Source organism: Patiria miniata, unplaced genomic scaffold, assembly GCF_015706575.1.
Source record: "Patiria miniata isolate m_02_andy unplaced genomic scaffold, ASM1570657v1 HiC_scaffold_9, whole genome shotgun sequence".
Lineage (NCBI taxonomy): Eukaryota > Metazoa > Echinodermata > Asteroidea > Valvatida > Asterinidae > Patiria > Patiria miniata.
The window spans coordinates 5,963,056-5,983,596 of record NW_024037076.1 but is presented as its reverse complement, the minus strand read 5'-3'; the positions used below and the strand labels follow the sequence as shown (position 1 = coordinate 5,983,596).

General features: G+C 40.9%; 2 protein-coding genes across 2 annotated transcripts; both read right to left on the bottom strand.

The window, feature by feature from the left end:
* Nucleotides 1-889: 889 nt before the first annotated feature.
* On the bottom strand, nt 890-11,445 carry LOC119719915 (organic cation transporter protein-like). Its single transcript, XM_038189386.1, has 10 exons — nt 10,937-11,445; nt 10,183-10,286; nt 8,651-8,805; nt 7,499-7,667; nt 6,730-6,871; nt 6,144-6,232; nt 4,210-4,418; nt 3,254-3,362; nt 2,550-2,759; nt 890-1,240 (listed from the first exon to the last, which is right to left on the bottom strand). The coding sequence occupies exons 1-10, from the start codon at nt 11,417-11,419 to the stop codon at nt 1,093-1,095; spliced, it is 1,818 nt and encodes a 605-aa protein (XP_038045314.1). The 5' UTR covers nt 11,420-11,445; the 3' UTR covers nt 890-1,092.
* A 5,872-nt stretch (nt 11,446-17,317) lies between these two features.
* On the bottom strand, nt 17,318-18,616 carry LOC119720372 (cholecystokinin receptor-like). Its single transcript, XM_038190028.1, has one exon. The coding sequence runs from the start codon at nt 18,614-18,616 to the stop codon at nt 17,318-17,320; it is 1,299 nt and encodes a 432-aa protein (XP_038045956.1).
* Between the last annotated feature and the right edge of the window lie 1,925 nt (nt 18,617-20,541).

Here is a 20,541-nt window from a genome sequence, read left to right as displayed (position 1 = left end):
ACATTATGACGGTGCAGAAAATCTATGTTTGTGCGATTGTTAGTCTGTCACTGTTGTTAATGGTATGTTGTTTCGCGTTTCTTTTTGCACGGATAGGGTTCGATAGTCCGAATTGAGAATAAGGTTCGATAGCCCGAATTGAGAATAAGGTTCGATAGCCCGAATTGAGAATAAGGTTCGAAAGTCCGAATATACGGTAGGGTTCCTAAATCCCAATTGAGAATAAGGTTCGATAGTCCAAATGGGCAATACGGTTCGTCAGCATGACACTTCGGACTATCGGACCTTACTATTGATTCGGACTATCGGACCTTATTGTCGATTCGGACTATCAGACCTTATTGTCGATTCGGACTATCGGACCTTATAGTCTTTTCGGACTATCGAACGAGCCTTATTGTCAATTCGGAATAATGAACCTTCGGACTATTGAACCTTCCGACTGATTAACCTTATTCTAAATTCGGACTATCGAACCTTCGGATTAATGAACCTTCGGACTATTGCATCAAATGTTCGGATTAACGAACCTTATTTCAATTTCGGACTAATGAACCCTCTCTTATGGAAATGTTGTGCATTCAGACTATCGAACCTTCGGATTAAATAACCTTCGGACTGTCGAACCTTCGGACTATCGGGCGGCCCCCGTTTTGAACACCCGACATGAATGTCGCGTGCTCGAAACAGATGATCGTCTGCTAGTTCACGGCTCCCACTCGTGTTTGAAAACATGGTGAAAATAGCGTGGGTACCAACGATAGAAGTGTTTCACATCGTATACGTACCGTACGTACAAAGTCATAGCACACTCCCTGTGGGATTTCACGTACGTGATATCCCGGTCCCTCTGGGAGTGTGCCATGACTTTTGATAAACTTAACGCGTGATCGTTCTAGGCCGATGAAACTACAGTATTCAAGACAGAGGTATAACAAACCTTATTGAAGATATAGCTTAGTCCATAATCAAGCCATCTGTGTTATGTACAAATAGCGATCTCCCCGTTTTCTGATCATCTTCGATTGTATTTATTTTTCAGCTGGTGTTTCCGACCATTGATGGACGGTGTATAAAGAGACAAATCACAACTTATTTTTCATCTGTATCTTTTGGTTTACTTTCTTTGTTGTCAAAGGCGTAATTGTGTACTTCTTGTTTAGTGTCGAGCTCAGTCATGTCGATGATTGCCATGGTAGGAAAAGCGTCATCCTCTTTGTTATATCCCAGGCACTTGCACCTTCAAGAAATAAAAACAATACAATAATGAGGTAATCTTTGGCAATGGTTAAGATGCAGTCTTATAGGATTTGGGGAGAGTTTCGCTGTGGTCACTTTCAGAGTCAAGCCGTTACAGAAATTTGGAGAATAAAGGTACGTATGATAGATCATTTGCGTTTACTGCATTCTTATCCACTTTTTTTTTACGTTACATTCTGTACCCGGGGGTTGGGGGAGGGGGGGGGGGTTACGTTACATTCTGTCCCCATCCTATAATGTCCATATGCGCCAGCCACTTTTACTAAATTTTGTCAGAAATGTTAGGTGACCAGAAATCTACAATTAAATTATGACGTCATTTGGTTCCACCGTGCGGTCAAGATATTTTGGCCAGTATTTTGGGCATCATTTCTGCATTTTTTCATTCAAATGCCTTCAAATTTGGTAGAAACAAGTTTCGGGTCATATTCATCAAGCTAAACAAATTTTGGCGTCCAAAATCACCATAACAGGGCGATATGGCTACTTTTGGGGGCATAATCATCATTCTTCGTGATTTTGTCACAAAGTTTGATAGATGTATCAGCCCCAAGTGGCACTAATGAAATAATTTTTTTTATAAACGATTTAAATGTTTATGCAAGAAGACCCACCCAATATAAAAACATTGCGCGAAAAAGGCGAGCATTACGCTTTTCGCGCAAATGGCGGCCATGTTGGATTCCCAGCATGCATTGTAATTGGTCACGTGAATTTTGTGTAAAGTGAAAACTTCATAAGTTCAGGCAAAGTAACCATGGTTTTGACACACAGACATGCATTATGTCCACGTATCTATACAAAATTGATAATTTTTGTATTACATGTACTAAGGTTCTTAATCAGCATGGGCGTCGCGAGGGGGTGGGGGGAGGGGGCGTAAAGGGGACGCTTGCACACCGCCCCTGGAAAATCACAAAAGAAGAGCAAATGTCCCTCCGCCCACCCTCGCAAAATGATAAATTGAGAATATGCTAGAGAAAGTACAAGGATTTTGGGAAATAACGTGCTTTGCCCCCCTCTAGAAAAAATCCTCGCGACGCCCATGTTAATCGGTTGCCATGGTAACCATGTAAATCCTACATTGACTCTCGATAAAAGTCACTTTTCATGTCGATCGGCGAAAGCGTTCTAGAGCTATATTACTAGGGGCGCATTGGCACATTGTTACACCGGTCCTGAATACACACACATAATTCCTGGCTATTTTTATACAAATGTAGTGATAATTGAAGCAAACTACTGAAACAAGATACTGTGCACAACAATTGCACACGAACTGCCCTTACTTTCCAAAGGCCTCCCCCTCCTCCAACGTCTCCGGCAGTTTCTTATCTTTTGTCTCAGGAAGAAGAAACGAAAGAAGTCCGGCCGCCACAGATAAAGATCCAAACACAACGAACGGCAAAGGACTCCAAAATTCCTTCAAATCCAGGATGAATGGCGATAGAATACCGGCAAATCGTGCTGACGCCGAAGATATTCCTAATCCAGCACTTCTGTATTTTAAAATACGAGAAATTTGTAATTGTTAAAAACAATCTTGAAATTGATAGATATAAAGGATTGTAAATCATTTTCGTTTTGAGAGAAATTTGGTTAGCTATGCGTACACAAAACGGACAATACGTGGCCAATATGAACATTATTGACCATTATTCTGCCAGTAAGCATTTATCTCCAGGATACCACTTTAAAAGTCAAGGTCGACTTTTTGCATACATTTATCATACAATCGATTCAACTGCATCTCTCCCTGTCGCACAAAATGCATAAATGTGACCATTTTGTTCACATGATGCGCTGCGAATATGACTTGTTTACTTTTTAATTCCGATTCATGGATCTTTGGGATTTTTTTTTTGTAAACCGAAGTAAAGTCTAAGAACCATAACAACTGACGCATGCGCATTATAAGCAGTGATACTTGGTAGCAGAAGTAAAGCAAGTACGGCTGGGGCTTCAATCATCGATCGTATAAAGTGTAATATACCTTACTGATGTTGGGTAGATTTCTCCAGACACTACGTATATTATAGCAAACGATGCAGAAATACAAAACTTTCCAATCATGGCAATCGCCAGGCGAGCATTTCCTGCATCTGTGTTACAATAATACCAAAGGACCATTTTTAAACTACAAGTACCTCTTTAATTTAACCTGATAAAAGATTTACTACTCCAGGCAACAACTACATTGGGTTGTGAACATTAATAGTCTGCATATGGTTCCCTTAAACGGCCTAAAAAATGTTTGTAATGAAACCTCTAGTCTAACTTAAAACACATCGTTAAAAGTATAAGAATGCAAGCAAGCTCCTGGCACGTAGACGATTATGAATTCCAAATAGTCTGCACCTCGGTTGAGGGGTGGGGGAGGGGCACCAAAACCAGAGATATAAGAAGAAGGGGGGAAACGAATGCTCTTTAGGAATTACATGTAAGGTTTAGCTTCTCCACTTTTTCGAATTTTCAACGGCCGCCTGACCGGCTGTACCCCCCCCGAAAATTGCGTAGTGGATCCACCCTTGTCCTAGTCTATGGAATAGACATTTGCAAAGTCAAGGTCTGCGATATGCGAGCAGATTCGGCAACTATTTGTACAAAACAAGACTGCATCTTGACCTCGAGATTCTGACCATTCAGCGGGCGCCTTGTACCGAGTCTTCCGTAACCCGTAGTTGTATTACCAAAACAACTCAGCCAAATTGACCATTCAACAGCTTAGTGCATATTAGCCAGTTTCAACAGCTTAGTCCACATTTGTATGCAATAATGTTCGCATCCCTGAATAAACTATTATTATTATATGTCATGACGTCACAATTTCTAAAGTCGACTACGATTGGCTGGCAAAAACATGCATTGCTCAGATATGGCAGACGTTGAATAGGGGAGGACTCCGTTAGACAATGGGTGATACTCAGACTACCCTTGTCCCTACATTACCTAGAAAAGCAGTGATGATGCAAGCTACGCCTCCGACCAACAAGTTGCCGCCCAGGTTGATTCTACGGCCCACGTACTGAAGCGCAATGACACAGAACACATAACTTGGGAATTCAACCAATCCCGAGATGACTGCCGCGAGGTAGTCATCCACGCCGAGGTCTGAAGTGCTGAGGTTTAGCCCGTAATATACCATGCTATTGACAAACCTGCGGAATGGGAATAAACACGTGCGAGTGCACAATAAGATCTGGCGAAAAATGCAATGCCGATAGCACATATGGTACGCCATACTTTTTCGGGGATATTTCCTCATTCTGGATACCGTCCAAACACTTCACAAAAACCACGTGACTATAACATTATTGCACGTATTTTGCCGCCATTTACAACCATTTCATAAACATCTTTTCGAATTGTTTACAAACAATTTTGTTAAGTATTAGATTTATTTTGTTGCGAACATTTCAATATTTGGTAGTTACATTTTGTGTGAAACTTATGGGGCTTATTTACGTCAATTTTCGGGGACAGACATAAGCAAAATAAACCCGTGTTTCGAAAACTTTCGTCAAGAGTGCACTTTATGACCACGGCATGGTATTTGGTCAATCAGTCAATTATTTTTGGTCAAATATTTTTGGTAAATATTCGGGGACAGAGAGCACAGGCATGCAGCACAACCGACCGACCGACCGACCGACCGACCGACCACCAAGTGACATGTTGAAGGTCCTGCCATAACTTAAAAACCAGGGTATCAGAGTATCATTTATTTATTTTCCACGAACAAACAAATTGAAGCAACAAAGCTAAAAACAGACCGCGTACAGGCTGACAAAAGTTCACAAAAAATAGGTTAGCAAACTGTATAACGACAAAGGTGGATATTGGATTGATTATCAGCAAATAAGGTTGTCCAAAGGTCATGTAGCCAAATTTAGAAACGTTTTTACGGAATCCAAACTTGGAGTGCACTTATCCTTTATTTTGTACTGTATTGCTCCCTCTAATCGTGTTTATAGCTAATTATCGTGTTAATGGGACTATCCGGCAGGATTGTGAAAAAAAATCAAGAAGGTTTGTTTTGGGGCATTGGTTCTTCTATGCGTTTCGTTGTCGATAAAGGCAAATTGTATACACAAACTTTTCAGTGAGCTGATCATTTCGGGTAAATAAAGATTCATAACTGTACGCTTGTAACACGACCGCGTGCCTCAAGTGACACCAAAGCAACATCGCCCCAAATACTCAGGAATGGCATAAACACGAGAACAGTGCAAAGTAAAAACAGTGCCCATCAGAATAATTCACAGTACAGGGACCTTAGTATGGTGCGCATGCGGGAGACGTATATGAAATCAACATTTTCAGTAGTTGATTCACCAGACACACTAACGGGAATGTGCATCTAATGTTGAGTTGTATATGTGGGCCTGTACAATATTCACACAAAGTTGTGAAATAATCATTTTTCTTTTGCCGCATGCGTCTCCTGTAGGTGCATCAGACGCTATAGGGACCATTAGGCCTAGTTTCCAAATCGTCGTAAGAAACGCAAAGTGAAGCGCAAACATGACCCAAACTACGACTCAGACACAATGGAAATATTTCATTCGGAATTGTCGCCGACAACCCAGACAGACGCAAACTGTCTCGCAGACGATCGGCAAAGTTGAACCCGGTTCAACTTGGAAAAGTTGTTTGTTAAATCGCCATTTTGCGTGGTTATTTCATCTGGCACACTACGGGCGATGTGCATTTCACATCAAAATATTAAGATGTAAAAATGTGGTTTTGGTGAAATAACCACACAATGGTGATTTAACAAGCAACTTTTTCCCAGCCGCATAGGCCTAAGAGCTAAGACTAGCATCCCACACGCGTACCATTTGTAATGGTCCCTTTCCTCGTCAGACCCATTATGTACTAACCAATTGAACATTATATTCAATGTTTTGATGCGCATGTTTGGAGTTCGGAATAGCCCCACTGCCGTTGATTGGCCTTTAGATTGCGTCTCCTGTGGAATAAGAATTGCTAGGTTTAATAAGTTGTTGTGTGGGTAACTGTCAGTTTAATACAAACTCTGTTGAATGGACGAATTTCAAATTAGAGTTGAAACCGAGGGCCTCATACTGTCAGGTTTAGAGTAAGAAACAATGAATAACAAGACTGGCAAAAGTCCATTCGATTTATTCAGAGTGGTTAAACAGTTACTAGAATATGGAAAATCCACTCTTGCCATCGCATGAAAGTATGCAAGAAACATGCGGTGGAGCGTGGGATGCTGCGGACAAATCAATAGGCAATTTTCGCAAAGCTGGTACAAGCCTACTGTATACATGTACTTCACAATCCACTGCATTCAGTGAGATTAAACCAGTCTCATTCACCAGATTTTCGAAGTTGCATACATAGCTACAATGTTGCATACATAAAAAAACTACATGCAAAGACAATTTATATTGCAGATGTATAATTTACATCAAGGAAACAGGTGTTTTTGTTTGGCCTTACCTGGGCGGCACTAATGGCCTCTGGACTGAACATCTCCTCGGGAAAGTCTTTCTTGTTTCGTGCTGCGACCTGGCGGAGTGTCTTCTCTGCTTGACTGTATCTCCCTTTGGTTATCTGCCAACGGGCGGATTCAGGCATTTGACTGGATTGGTTTCAAATAAAGCAACAAATAATGTCACAAAACTTGATTTCAACGTCACGGCAACAGTAAAGGTTTTAGGTAAATATCTTTAAAATAATAAACAGAAATTCAGATGTAACATTTTGAAGGTACCGTGTAGATAAAAAAATCTAATAAATGGTAAAAAATTGCACCAAAGGGGGATAGGATTAAAAAAAAATAATACAAACGAGAAGTTGGGGTTAATATCTGCATCAAGGACAAAGTTCAATCTTAATCCACGATCCTCACCCCTTTGTAAACCGGAATCGGTAAAATTTAACGTGTTACTTCTAAAAGAGACTTAAAGGTTTGCATGGTGGACATTATCAGTTAATGGGAGGTTTGCGGTAACACCATGTGAATGATACTTCTTTGTGAGTTGTGTGATTCTGAGAAGAACCAGTTGGTTTAACTTGGTCAAACATCTTACATCCTGTTAGAATCGCCCGCCTCAACGGTCCACTGAGATAAGCATCCATTAAACTAGAGCACACTGTTCGAAACGTCGAGTTAAACCAACTGGTTCTTCTCAGAACCACACAACTCACAAAGAGATATCATTAACATGGTGTTACCGCAAACCTGTTACTTCTATGTCTTACTCACAAGTACATGAGAATATACAGGGCAGTTGGTAGTGCAATACAAAGCTGTAGGAAACGCCAGTAACGGATGAAATAGGCCAGCAAGGGAACGATCGTCAAACCAGCTGCGAAGAATCCCTGGAAGGAAATTCCCACTAACACACGTCGATTCGGGCTGAGGAACTCATTTACTGCAAAAGGATAAATGTCATTGATATTATCAAATTAAAAAAATCAACATAGTTAATCATGTACATGTATAAATCATAATCATTATCACGTACAGCGGGCGGGCTCTTCAATTTGTTTTGAAATGGCCATGAAAGATTGTGTGGATAATTAAGTGGTTTTCAAACTTCCAGTATGGAATTGCGGGAAAGCCAGAAATAAATTTGATTATTGTCAACTTTTTAATAAGTAAAATAAGAGTTTGCAGTGCGGTTAGGTTGGGAGCGAAAGTCTTACAAAGCAGTTGTGGAGATGATCGAAGTTGACGTTATGCAGATAAAGTTGACGAAACAAACGTTAAGCTTAGACAAGAGTTTAGCCAGGCCATGAGTACGAGTATCAGTACGAGTGCAAGGAATTTCCCCCTCGAGTGCTCGGTACATTTTCAAGTCTACCAGTAGGTCCCTTCATTATACGATACGACCAAAAGTACTTGCCATGAGTCGCAGCACATTTAAATGGGGACGTTTTCAGGGGCCTTTTTTAACCGTCAAGCCAGGAGAACTTTTCCACAAGCACGAGCAGGTGTACAAGTACTTTGACACATGAGTGCGAGATACAAGTACATGCAGCGGTGTACAGGGTTAAACTTTTAAGGGGCTACGTGGGGATGCACCAATTTTTCAAGGGGGGCACCGAAGACAACTTATGATATTGTTTTTGTTTTGTTTTTGTGCAATTCAAGATTTTAAATGGAGGGCGCACACGGGGCTGTATGGAGTGGGAGTCACGGACCAACAGGTTAATTTTGTTTGCGAGTACAAGTATGAGTACAAGCATCATTAACATGATTGCGAGTATGAGTGCGATTTAGAAAAGGCCAAAGTACTCCAGTACGAGTATGAATACAATACTGCTGTAAAGAGTAACATATCAAGTTCATTGTAGGGTTATTTCACTCGAGTCAATTTCATTGGTGTCACAGTTCCAGAACACGCAATCTTACCTAGGACAAACACACAGATAAAAGCACCCATAGCACCGGCGGCTACGAAGAATCGAAGAATCGCATAGACGACAATACTCGGGGAGAAGATGTTGCCCAAAGACATTAAGAGCAGCAATGCAGAAGCGAGGTAGGTCGCCGGCTTGCGGCCGATGCTGCGGAATAATCAACAACAATGAAACATTTGGAAAATACGTTTGAGGTTACATTCAGCCAGATTTTGCAGAAAAAAGTTATAGATTGCCCACTTACCATATTTCAAAGGTCTCGGTCACAGGAAATCCACATCATGTTTTATATTTGTGAGGAAATCCACACAATGTCTAACATTTACGGGGACAAATCAATGGGACCCAAACTTTGCTCTTTTTTTTCAATGGAGTGGATGGATTGTTTTTCAAAATGGCGATGGGCTTCAGGACTACCTTTAAGGGCGATCATTTTGTGGAGGGACAATATAGGGACACATAACCCAAAAGTAAACGGTAAAGCCCCTTAAAAATGAACAGCGTGTAGAAGGTGGCAAAACAAGCTTCAATTTGATGAATATGTCTTGAACAGCATGGAAAATTAGTCGCAGCTGAAAAGTGTTCAATTATGCGAATTCACAATGCGATACCTGCTGCCGCCGTAGTGCGCCTATCAAATGTTCCCCCTCCCCCCGCGCTACCCCAGGTCCAATGTCGCGATTTGGTCACGTTTTTCATGCCCCAGGGTGGGGAGTTTGGTCACTTGTTAACATTGGCGTACTAATGGAAAGGCAATCACTAGTGCGCCCCACGTATGTAAGTCGGGGCATGGTCGGGGATTGTCACTTAAATGTTGCCCGAGGGGTGGGGATTTTGTCACTTCAAAAGAAACAATCCCCACGTCTTGGGTGGGGCAGCCCGGGAGGGGAGGGGTGGGGGAAACAATCAAGGGCGGATCCAGAACATAATTTTTGGGGGGGCCAAAAAATTTTTTGGTTCCCCCCAAAAGGGGAAAAAAAAAAATTACAGCGTGGGTTCGGGGCCCGCTTAAGGGCCCCGAAAAAATTTTGGTTTGTAGATGCTCTGTGGTGTGATCTGAGGCGATTTCTGACCACTTTAACCAATGTTTTTTTGAGGAAAAGATGGTGGTGTACTCATTGCCTGCCTTTATTGCGATGTCAAAAAGTGGGTCAAACAATTTACGGCGTGGGGTTCGGGGCCCGCTTAAGGGCCCCGAAATTTTTTTTGGATTCTAGATGCTCTGTGGTGCGATCTGAGGCAATTTCTGACCACTTTAACCAATGTTTTTTTTGAGGAAAAGATGGTGGTGTACTCATTGCCTGCCTTTATTGCGATGTCACATAAAAAAAAAAAAAATTGATTTCGTTTTGGGGGGGGGGGGGGGGGGGCCATGGCCCCCTTTGGCCCCCCCCGGATCCGCCCTTGGAAACAATTGATAGGCACATAACGTCACCGATTCGCGTTCACGTTCATATTCGTGCTGAGAATGAACCAGCTTTTACGGAGATGAAGCAGTAATGATATAATAACACTAGGACGTACAAGTCTGCAAGTGATCCGAAGAAAAGTGAGCCGACCAGTAAACCACCGAAGTAGACAGATTGGAGGATGCTTGGAGTTCCTCTATCATCACACACAAGATCAAACTATATACAATGACAACAAAACAGAAAAAGGTTTTGAGGCCTAATCGTACTCCTAAGCCATGTTCGAACCCCCTGCTTCTTTAACTGAATTGTTATTTTAATATAGGTTTTTTCGGCCATGTTCATTCACTTCTGAAAATCGGTCATTCATTTTCGACTGAATTTCAGAATCGCTCTGAACACGCGTTTCATTTTCGCTACCAGAGCATTCGATTCCATTTCAGTTCAATCAATTAAGTGATTGAGCAGCACCTTTCGTTTATGTCCATCCAGATCCGTTTACAAGACTGCTTTTTCGATTTTAGAGGGCAATTTCAATTATTCACCATTCTATTTCACTTTTAGTTGAATGCCATCGGCACGAGATACAATTAGGGGTTTCTTTTTTTCATTAACCGTCAATCAAATCAGCTGTGCCTGAAATCAACTTAGAAAAGGTATGCTTGCGTAAATGACTGCACAGGTAACGTGATTGGCCGTCTGTTTCTCAAAACCGAATGCACGGACAATGAAAACGATTGAACTTCCGTTGAATTGAAATGGGATTCAAGACGTGCGTTCAAATTCAGATGAAAAAGAATGACCGATTTTCAGAAGTGAATGAACATTTTAGGAAATTGGCCGGGAAAACCTATAGTTAGAACTGGTACCTCGGTTATTATGGTGGTCTTGTATTGTCTTGTGTCATACTCCCAGGCATGGGAACCAGCCTCCGCAGTTGGGCACTTGATGGTAACATTGCTGTAATCGGAAGTGTTCATTCCCACAGTAAAGTCTACATTCAGCACGTCGTACATTTTGCAGCTGTCATACACCTTTTTACCGCCTTGTATTTGGAACGGGATGGAGGCATCACGTTTGGCCAGCAGACACCCCCAGTCATCAGGCTGGCCGTTGGCGGTGCAATTGGCATGGTCCCATTTGGGCACGCGGCACCAGTGATCGGACTCTCCTGCAAAGAAGACCTGTGCTATGGTATGCGCACCTGTCATAACGCCTATCAGCGGAGCCCAGACAAATAATATCTTCTGCCATTTTCCAAATCCACCGATGATCTCAAGTATGTCATCAAATTTGGGCGGCTCGTTCTCCCCAGAATCGATCTTAAGGTCGTCTTTTTGGTCTTCAGTCATGGTGCTGTATACTTGTGCGTTTGACTAGAAAGGTATAAATTAAAGAAAACTGACTTGTTGATCTGACCCAACGGGGTTCATTATTTTTTCCAAATACATATCTGTGGACTTTGATTTTGGCTTCTTTTATAATTGTATCTATCCTAATCTGCACTTCAATCGCTTCCCATAGTTATCTTGTTTGTTATATGTTTGTTTGTGTACTTTACAATCACCACACCCCTATGACGCGCGACGGAGATGTTCTAATTAGTTGCAGTCACCACTTGACCTTTATCTGGGTTGGTATCATGTACAATCAGAGAGACATGTTTGTTTGGGTGTTTAATAATAATAACAGATCGAGAAAAATACTACCTACAATAAATAATTATAGCCTACAGTGTGCAGAAATTACAATGTATAACACTGACTCCGGTTGCATTATCAGACTTTTTTTTTAATAACGTCCCTCCAAATTTCTAAATGAGAATAAGAAAGATTTTGAGTGTCTTCGAGTGCTCAGTTTTATATAGTTCAAAGTACTGTCGAGTGCCAATGCAGAATTTTTATTTTTTTATTTATTTTTATTGTAATCTTTAACGAGGCTAGTCCATTTCAGTTTAAGAAAACTGCTTTACAAAGGAGCCCACACAAGAAATGGTCATTGAGTCGGAGTATCACAATTGAGAACGAGCCCATCCCAATCCAAGGCGGAGGTTGAGTACGAACACTCGAACCTCCGAGAATGAGGACTTTTTTTGCTACTTGTTTGTCAAAACTGTCCAAAATGAAGTAAAATCAATTTTATTGGGTCATTGAAGAACTTTTTAGCAACTGCGAAATTACACAAGCTGATCTCCCTCGATGCAGACCATAATTATGTAACCTGCAACCTTCAACCATCTCAGCCACAGCGAGTACTAGTCGCCACTGCCATGTCACATAATGAAGCAGAACCTTTTTTGGCATTGGGAAAATCAAAGGCGTCAAGATCTCTTTTCAAAAGCATACCCTTCCATAATGCATGCACGCAAAGATGTTGCGCGTGAGCTCCATGCCATTGGAAGATGAAGGATGGATGGACCTATGGGTGAGCCCCATCCCTGTCGCACCGAAGCCCTTTGGTGACATCAGAATCTGCGTTGACATCAGTGGCGTAACTACGGGGGGGGGGGGGGCATGCCACGTGCCCCCAGCGGATGTTTGTTCCCCCTGGGTGCACACCCCCCCCCCACCCATTGAAATCTTGAATTGAACAAAAACGTTTACACCGCGCTGTCAAAATGAGCGCTTGAACTGATGTCTAAGGGCAATTACTACGTTCACGTACGCTAAACTTTTTACATGCTAATAACTGTTGGGCAAGCGACGTCCGCAATGATAGCACGTGGTTGTATAATGTCGTGTGGGCATTTCACGAACACATCGATTTCGCCGTTAGTATTAGTAGTAGTTGATGCGTTGAAAGTATTTTTTTGAAACAGTGAATACCGTACTGAGCGTGTTTTCGCATGTAATTTCTTCCCCGAAGCTAATTTTTGTAGCTGTTCATATAATTTCATTTATACAATCATTCTTGAAAGAGTGCTTTTTGAGGTAGGTACTGGCTCTGTTTCAAGCCTATATTGAGAACAAAATTCACTGTTTTACTCATACAAAACTAATATATAACGTTAGTTAGAGATAGCTTGAGTAACTCCAGCGCATATATGCTCATCGGGAATTCGACATAAATATAACGCTGGAGTGTAAACTATGTTGTATCCGTAGATAAAAAAAACCCCGGACTCCACAAAAAAACTTTCCCGGGAAGCACAACAGAAAAATACAGTTGTTTTAGGTTTTTTTGGTAAAATTTGTTAACAACGGGAGCTGAACTCCCTGTGGTTTGTGTTTCAAAAAGGATATTAGCAATCGACATATCTCTATTGATAATAGATAATATCTCTATTACAGGGATTAAAATATGTTAACTTTGTGTGTCCGAAACAGAGATATCTTGATTCCTAGAGATATCTCGATTCTTGGATCAAATGTCAAAATGCACGCCATATAACTGTAATGAAAACTGACTGGTCACCGGACGAGACTATATTGCTTAATAAGCCCGAGTCGCACTGCTCGTTTAAAGGAAATCAAAGACTAAGTTTTTTAGTGCATTTTATTAGGGAATAATGGCCGGTTGACGGATTTGTAATGAATACAACGCTCCTGCAAGGTCCTGTACCAATCAGGTATTAAAATGTTCACATTATTACGGACTTCATTTATTTCTTTATTTATCACAAAATGCAACGTCAGCAATTGTCACATCAAAATCAGCTTGAAAGTTCAGGAAAAAAAATAAGTACCGGTCCGTTATTGCCCACCAATTCTTCAAACTTTCATCAGAAATTCCCATTTTCAAATTTACCGGTGAGCATCATTCAATTTTATATTAATAACTGGGACCCTATTGACGGAGCTATAACGACTCAATCGTCCGTGGGCGGATTAAAGTCCTCCTACAACAACGGCCTCATCTTCCTCTTTGTAACTTAGCTTATGGCATTTTCTTCCTTCTTTTTCTATGCTTTGAACTTCCTTTTCTCATTGTTGTTTGTTATATTTATAGTTGTTTCATGTCGTTAGCAATATGTATATTGTTTCTTACCATACTACGCATGTGTTTAATGTCATGTCCATGTAATCAGTTTATTTTGTCATTCTGTATATCTGTTTGTCTGTTTTGTCCGTCTGATTTGTATGTCTCATCATTTAACTCAGTATTTTTCTAATCATTTATTATTTAAAGACATCTCTATACAAGCTTCGGCTTCGAGAATATGCCTCCATGTATGTGCTGGCAATTGTATATTTTCTTATATATTGTTATTTCTTGTATATTTCAATAATCCTGCGCAGACTGGAAATATGTAAATAAAACTGAACTGAATGCCCCGATGTATATGCTCAAGTGTGACACACGATTGACCGTACGTCATTCCCATCCCTCTGCGGTGAACGACGTAATCAGAGTTCTAGATATGTATTCTTTCTTTTTAGGCTTTCCTGTCCAATCCAGCGACTTAACCTAAAAGAAAACAATAGGCCGATGACCAGGGAACACATTTTTTCTCGGTATTTGTTTTTGTGTGTTATCTATATAACAGTGTTGTAGTCGAGACCGGATAGTCCGAGACCGAGACCAAGACCGTGACCTGAAGTTGCGAGACCGAGGCCGAGACCGAGACCAGCCCCTTCAAGGCGGACCGAGACCGAGACCGAGACCGAAATGGTCCGAGACCGAGACCGAGACCGAGACCGCGGATAATAATCTAAATAAACAACAAGACACTAATTACAGCTGAACAGTCTGCCCTTGAGATGTTGATGTTCATGGGGATGTGAAGGAAGTGATTGAAAGTTAGGAATCACTTGTACCTGCTTTATAATTGTGTCATGCGAGTGCTCTTCGTGTTTGCTTCATGCCATAAATTACAACATGGCAACAGAATTTGTTATTGTCACAATTAATTTAAACAAATGGAAACAATCTAATTTCAAGAAGGGGAAAACCTTATTTGATGAACTCCATATATTTTTGCCACTTTTGTAAAAAAAAAATTAATTTTTTTTTTTTTAACTACTATAAAGTAAATCTGATGAAGAAACTCTAACTTAGGAGTACGACAATTTGTACTAGTTTTTGCAAAACTTGAACATGTTGAAACTTGACAAAAGTAAAAAGTTAAAGGTGGATGTTTCATCTGTTATAGAAACTCGGACCCTAAACTCCACAGCCAACCCTTGGTTTCAGCAATGACCACTAACAGATATTTAAATGCAACTTTAATTTTACATTGGACCTCCTTGTAAACCTGATTCGAAAAAAATTTGGAGCAAGAAAATATTGATTGATTTTTTACAATTTCAGTCATGGAATATAGATTTGTACATGTAGACCAAAAATTTGAGAGATGGTAGCCAGATATGGATTGGTCTGCCCCCCTCCTTCTTTGTGATTCTCCTTCCAACCCTGCATGTTTGTGTGTCCCCTTCATGTTTGTTTCTTGTTCCTCTGTCACTTACCTCTGAAGAAGGCCTGGCTAAGGCTGAAATGTATGCCACTTTTTGTTTAATGTCAATACTATTACATATACTATAGAAGATCGATGAACCATATTTTCCTGATCTATATTCTGTTCATCTGCCCGCCGTCATCATTGTCATTAGCCTATTTGAGAATATGGCCGACACAATAGAAGGGCGCTGTCACAAACTGAATGTGGTGGGCGAGATGTACTTGTAGGGTGCAGACCAGTAAATCGGTCCGAAATTGCCTACGCCGGCCAAATCACGATTTGCAAAATCTTCAGTATTTGAGCATGCTGTGGGCCATGAACTTGAGGGTTTGTAAAAAATATGGGTGGGAGCCGTGCACAGGACTGGGAGCTTGCAGTTCTATGTAATTTGGATGTAATTTGGACCCTAAAAGCGCTCTATTTTGCAATGGAGTGTAGGCATCGTTTTTCAAAATGGCGATGGGCTTCAGGACTATTTTCAGGGGTGATCATCTTCAGATGGAAATTTCTCTTAAAAGTCATCAGTTGACCCCCAGAAATTGAAAAGAAAATGAAAGATGATGGAATAAGCTTTAATTTGATGTGTGTCTCGAACACCTTGGAGAGTTGTGAGCATTTTACCATTGGGGTCTATGGAAGTTTATTTAGTGGTCTGCTACCTTTAGGATTCATGGCTCAGTGCGCACGCCTCTCTGTGTTTTGTACCGTGCCATCGTATCGCCCGCATCGGCTACTTTGCTCGGCAATTTACTTGAATATTTTAGTGATATAACAAGTACGACATATTGCCAATGTATTAATAGTTTATTGTGATGGCCGTAAACAGCATATAGCTATAATGGAACACAATTCTTCTCGACTCATGCAAATGCAATTGACATTTAGGAAGGAGACGAGGCAGGCAATTAGACTCTATTTTTGTGTGACCATGGCAGTAGCTCAATTTGTGTTTATCACAGATGAAAAGATGAATACATGGCGAGTCAAAAAGAAAGTGACCGTATGATAAAAAAAATGGCACGCTCCATTTCATAAAATATATAATTGGGATAAAGAACATGTTATGGAGTAGTAACTGAGAACATTTCACGTAATTTGCATACTCTATTCCCAAGTCATGTCTATTTTAATAAAGAGATCACAAAATTCAGCTGTCCACCACTAATACCAATTTAACGGTCTACAAATTGATGAATATCCATTAATAAATATAATGAAAAAAAAAAACGTTTTCCCGCCTCCACGAATAAAGGAAAAATTGAAAAAGAAAATAGAAAAAAAATTACCAATATTTCTAGGGAAAAAGAGTTGAATTGTTCCCCATATTCAAAATACAAAAATCTGACGGTAAAAATAATGTTTCAGTCTTGATTCATAAGATTTAAATCTCAGTTGTATTTGGAATCAATGAGGATGGCTATAAAGTGCTTGTTTCAACAGATCATCCCACAATAAAAACGAGAAATAAGAAGAGGAGCAATGGTTATTGGACTATGCCTCACTCACTAGAAAGTGAAGAGAGACATGTCCATTAGCATCACACTGCAGTCACATTTGCCCTAAACTGATTCTTTACGTAACCCTAAAAGGGTCGACTTTCTAGCGACTTGTCCTCAAGTCTAAAATGTTATGGGCTTTAATTATTATACCTAATAATTGTGACCTTAGCACACCTTTGCACTACAGGTCATGCATAAATTATTATTCATTAAGACGTCATGAAAACGAGGAATATGCATAGTCGTCATGGCGTTTTTTATTTTACAGATTTCTACATATTGTTATGTTTGTCCGAGAGCAGTGATTCTGTTTACCTAGTGCTTGTCGTTCTTCTATAAAAGTAATCTACAGTCTATCTGCGTTTGAAGCATTTTATTTTGCGGATCACCTCTTTGCAGTCTTTCCTGAATCGCCTGTTTGCGATTCCATATATCAGCGGGTTAACTACACAGTTGATCAAAAGAGTGATTGAAAGTTCCGCAATTATTTCATCGAACTTGTCGAATGAACCATCCAGGGACAAGTATTGTTTAATAATGAAAATCAGGTAGGGCAGCCAGGTCAGGAGAAACACCACGCTGGTAATAAAAAGCATTCTGGTTGTCTTACGCTGTAGTTTGGCAGCACCGACCCTGAGAGGGGCGTGTCGTTGCTCTGGATGGCTCTGCCCATGAGATGGGGTATTGTCATTCGACGCAGCTATAGCTTTAGGTACGGGGATCACATTGGGTTGGCTAGGGCCAGAAGTGTCCTGGTGTGCAAAAGATACGACTTGAGCAGCAGTGCATGCACCGTTGGGTTTCTTTTGCTGAGACGTTGTATGAGTTGTCGAACTTGTATTTGGTTGATTTACAAACCTCGTCACGGCCTCGTCGACATATTCACGTGTCGGCAACTCATTGATCTGCAGAGGTGGTGTCGGTCGTGTCGAGCAGTTTACGTGACGTTCGACTCTCCGATCACTCTGTCTGCGTTCGTCTCGTGTAGTTGGCACCTGGGCGGGCTCTACCTTGACGTGTTTACGGATAGTGGCGTAAACTTTCCCGTAACTTGCACATATTGTCACTAACGCAATCACAAATATAACTGGTTTTACAATCACGTCTATGTACCAGTGTGCCTGTAAAGAAGGGGGTATGGAGCATGACACTCTAAAGCAGATAACAAAGGCGACTTGTCCTGCATGAATGGCGACTGCAAACAACACTGCGACCAAAACTGCTATCTTAGACCGTGCAGGGTTGAAAATCCGTTTTTGCGGACGGCATACGCAGTCATAGCGTTCTACCGCAATCACCGCAGTGATACTGAATGACGAGGCTATAGCTGCGTTAGAAAGTGCAACGAGAACAGCCTCTGCAATGAAACACACAAAGGAATTCAAATTTTCACATGCCAACATGACGATAATCCGCGGGATGGTCAAGAAGCAGACGGTCAGGTCAGCCCAGGCCAGGGCTCTGATCAGAATATCGGTGCTGGTCTTACGAGTCTTGGTCCAGTAGACTCGAAGAATCAGGCAGTTACCGGGAACTCCAAGGAGGAACACCAACATTTTAGCGATGAGGCGAAGAGTGATTCCAACGTCGGGATGATCCTCAGTAACCACCCCGTTTGCTGCTGTTGCATTCGAGGTGATAATGTTCTCCATTCTGTGTTTCAAATCATTTGCATTCCTACTTGATACGTAAAATTACATTGCGGAGGATACGCCTCTCTTTGAAAATTGCGCCTAAGTCAATCGATTGACTCGTAAAATACAGCAATTTTACATACATTCCCAACCACTCATTTCAGTCAGTCGGTAGATTGTGTCGCTTTAGACCTAAAGCCTTAAGGCTCCTACCGCCTCGAACTGATGACACAAGACACTATGTTAGGCCTTAATTACCAATAAATCAAATCTGAAAGCTGCTCCGTGCTGGCACAAGGTAATAGGATATTCTGATTATCCATGTCCATCTAGTGTTTGTCGTAGGAATAGCGTTTTGAGCGCATTACCTAGGTTACTGTGATGAAGACTGACTCATCATCATACGAGAGTAGATCGCTTAAAAGCCCGAGTCTTCCTGTTCGCTCGAAGGACATTAAATCTAATAATTGGAGTAATGTTTGGGATGTATTAAAAACTCTGTTTAGGACCGGTTGGAGTCTGGATGGGTGATAATTACCCATGGCGAAGCCGGGGGGTAATTATCAGCACATTCTATGTTCATTCACTTCTGAAAATCGATCATTCATTTTCGACTGAATTTCAGAATCGCTCTGAACACGTGTTTCATTTTCGCTGTATACCAGAGCATTCGATTCCATTTCAGTTCAATCAGTTAAGTGATTGAGCAGCACCTTTCGTTTATGTTTATCCAGATTCGTTTACAAAACTTCTTGTTCGCTTTAATTTTCAAACATTCGCCATTCTATTTCACTTTTAGTTTAATGCCATCGGCACCAGATACAATTAGGGGTTTCTTTTTTCATTAACCGTCAATCAAATTATAGCTGTACCTGCAATCAATTTATAGAAAAGGTATGCTTGCGTAAATGAATGCACAGTTAACGTAATTGGCCGTCTGTTTCTCAAAACTGAATGCACGGGCAATGAAAACGATTTTGAAATGGAATTAAAGACGGGCATTCAAATTCAGACGAAAACGAATGGCCGATTTTCAGAAGCGAATGAACATTTCTGGAAATTGGTCGGAAAACCTAATACCTTTTCGGTCTAAATCCCCCCAAATTTTTTCGGTCCAAAAATCAAAATAAGTCAAAAACCAGACGTTGCCAGCCATTTTTTTTCAACAATTTTACTTCATGTTATATGAACCACCTCTCGGACTATAATATGGAATGTCCCTCTACAACACCTTATAGGCCTAAGGAGATTGGCGTGCGCGATCGCGCAAAACCAGCTGGGCTGGTGTATTGTGGATTTCGGACTATATATGAAATGATTCACTGGTAGTATTGCTCATGCCTACGTGAATAATGTGAACGTTCAACCAATGAAACATAAAAGGCACTGGATTTCATGGGAGTCCAAATTTCATATGTGACACTTGAAAAGTGTTTAAGACCAGCCAGCCATGTCTTAAATCATCCGTTTAAGACCGGCCACGAGACGGGCTCTCGAACAATAGGAATGGGTAAACTAGGTCTTTATGAATGCGTATTATTAGGGGATCAAGACTGGTTGCCGGATTGTTAATGAACATAACGTTATTGCAAGTTCCTGCACAGTCGATCATTTCAATTTACCCATTAGTGGACGTCAGTCATTTCTTTATTTATCGAAGAACGCCAAGTCAGCAACTTGTCACGTCAAAATATACCTGACAGCTCAGAAAACAAAACATGTACCGGTACGTTATTGCCGTTATTCAAACAGTCATCAGTAATTTCAATGTTCATAATTTTTACATTAATAACGGGGACACTGACAAATGACTAAAAGAAGGCTAATTTTTGTATTCGTCTTTGCGTGTAATCTATAAACTATTCATAATGACAATTATGGCTGAGTGATTTTCCCAACTTACAACGCCTGACGCGTAGGCCTGTATTTAACGTCGATTCTCT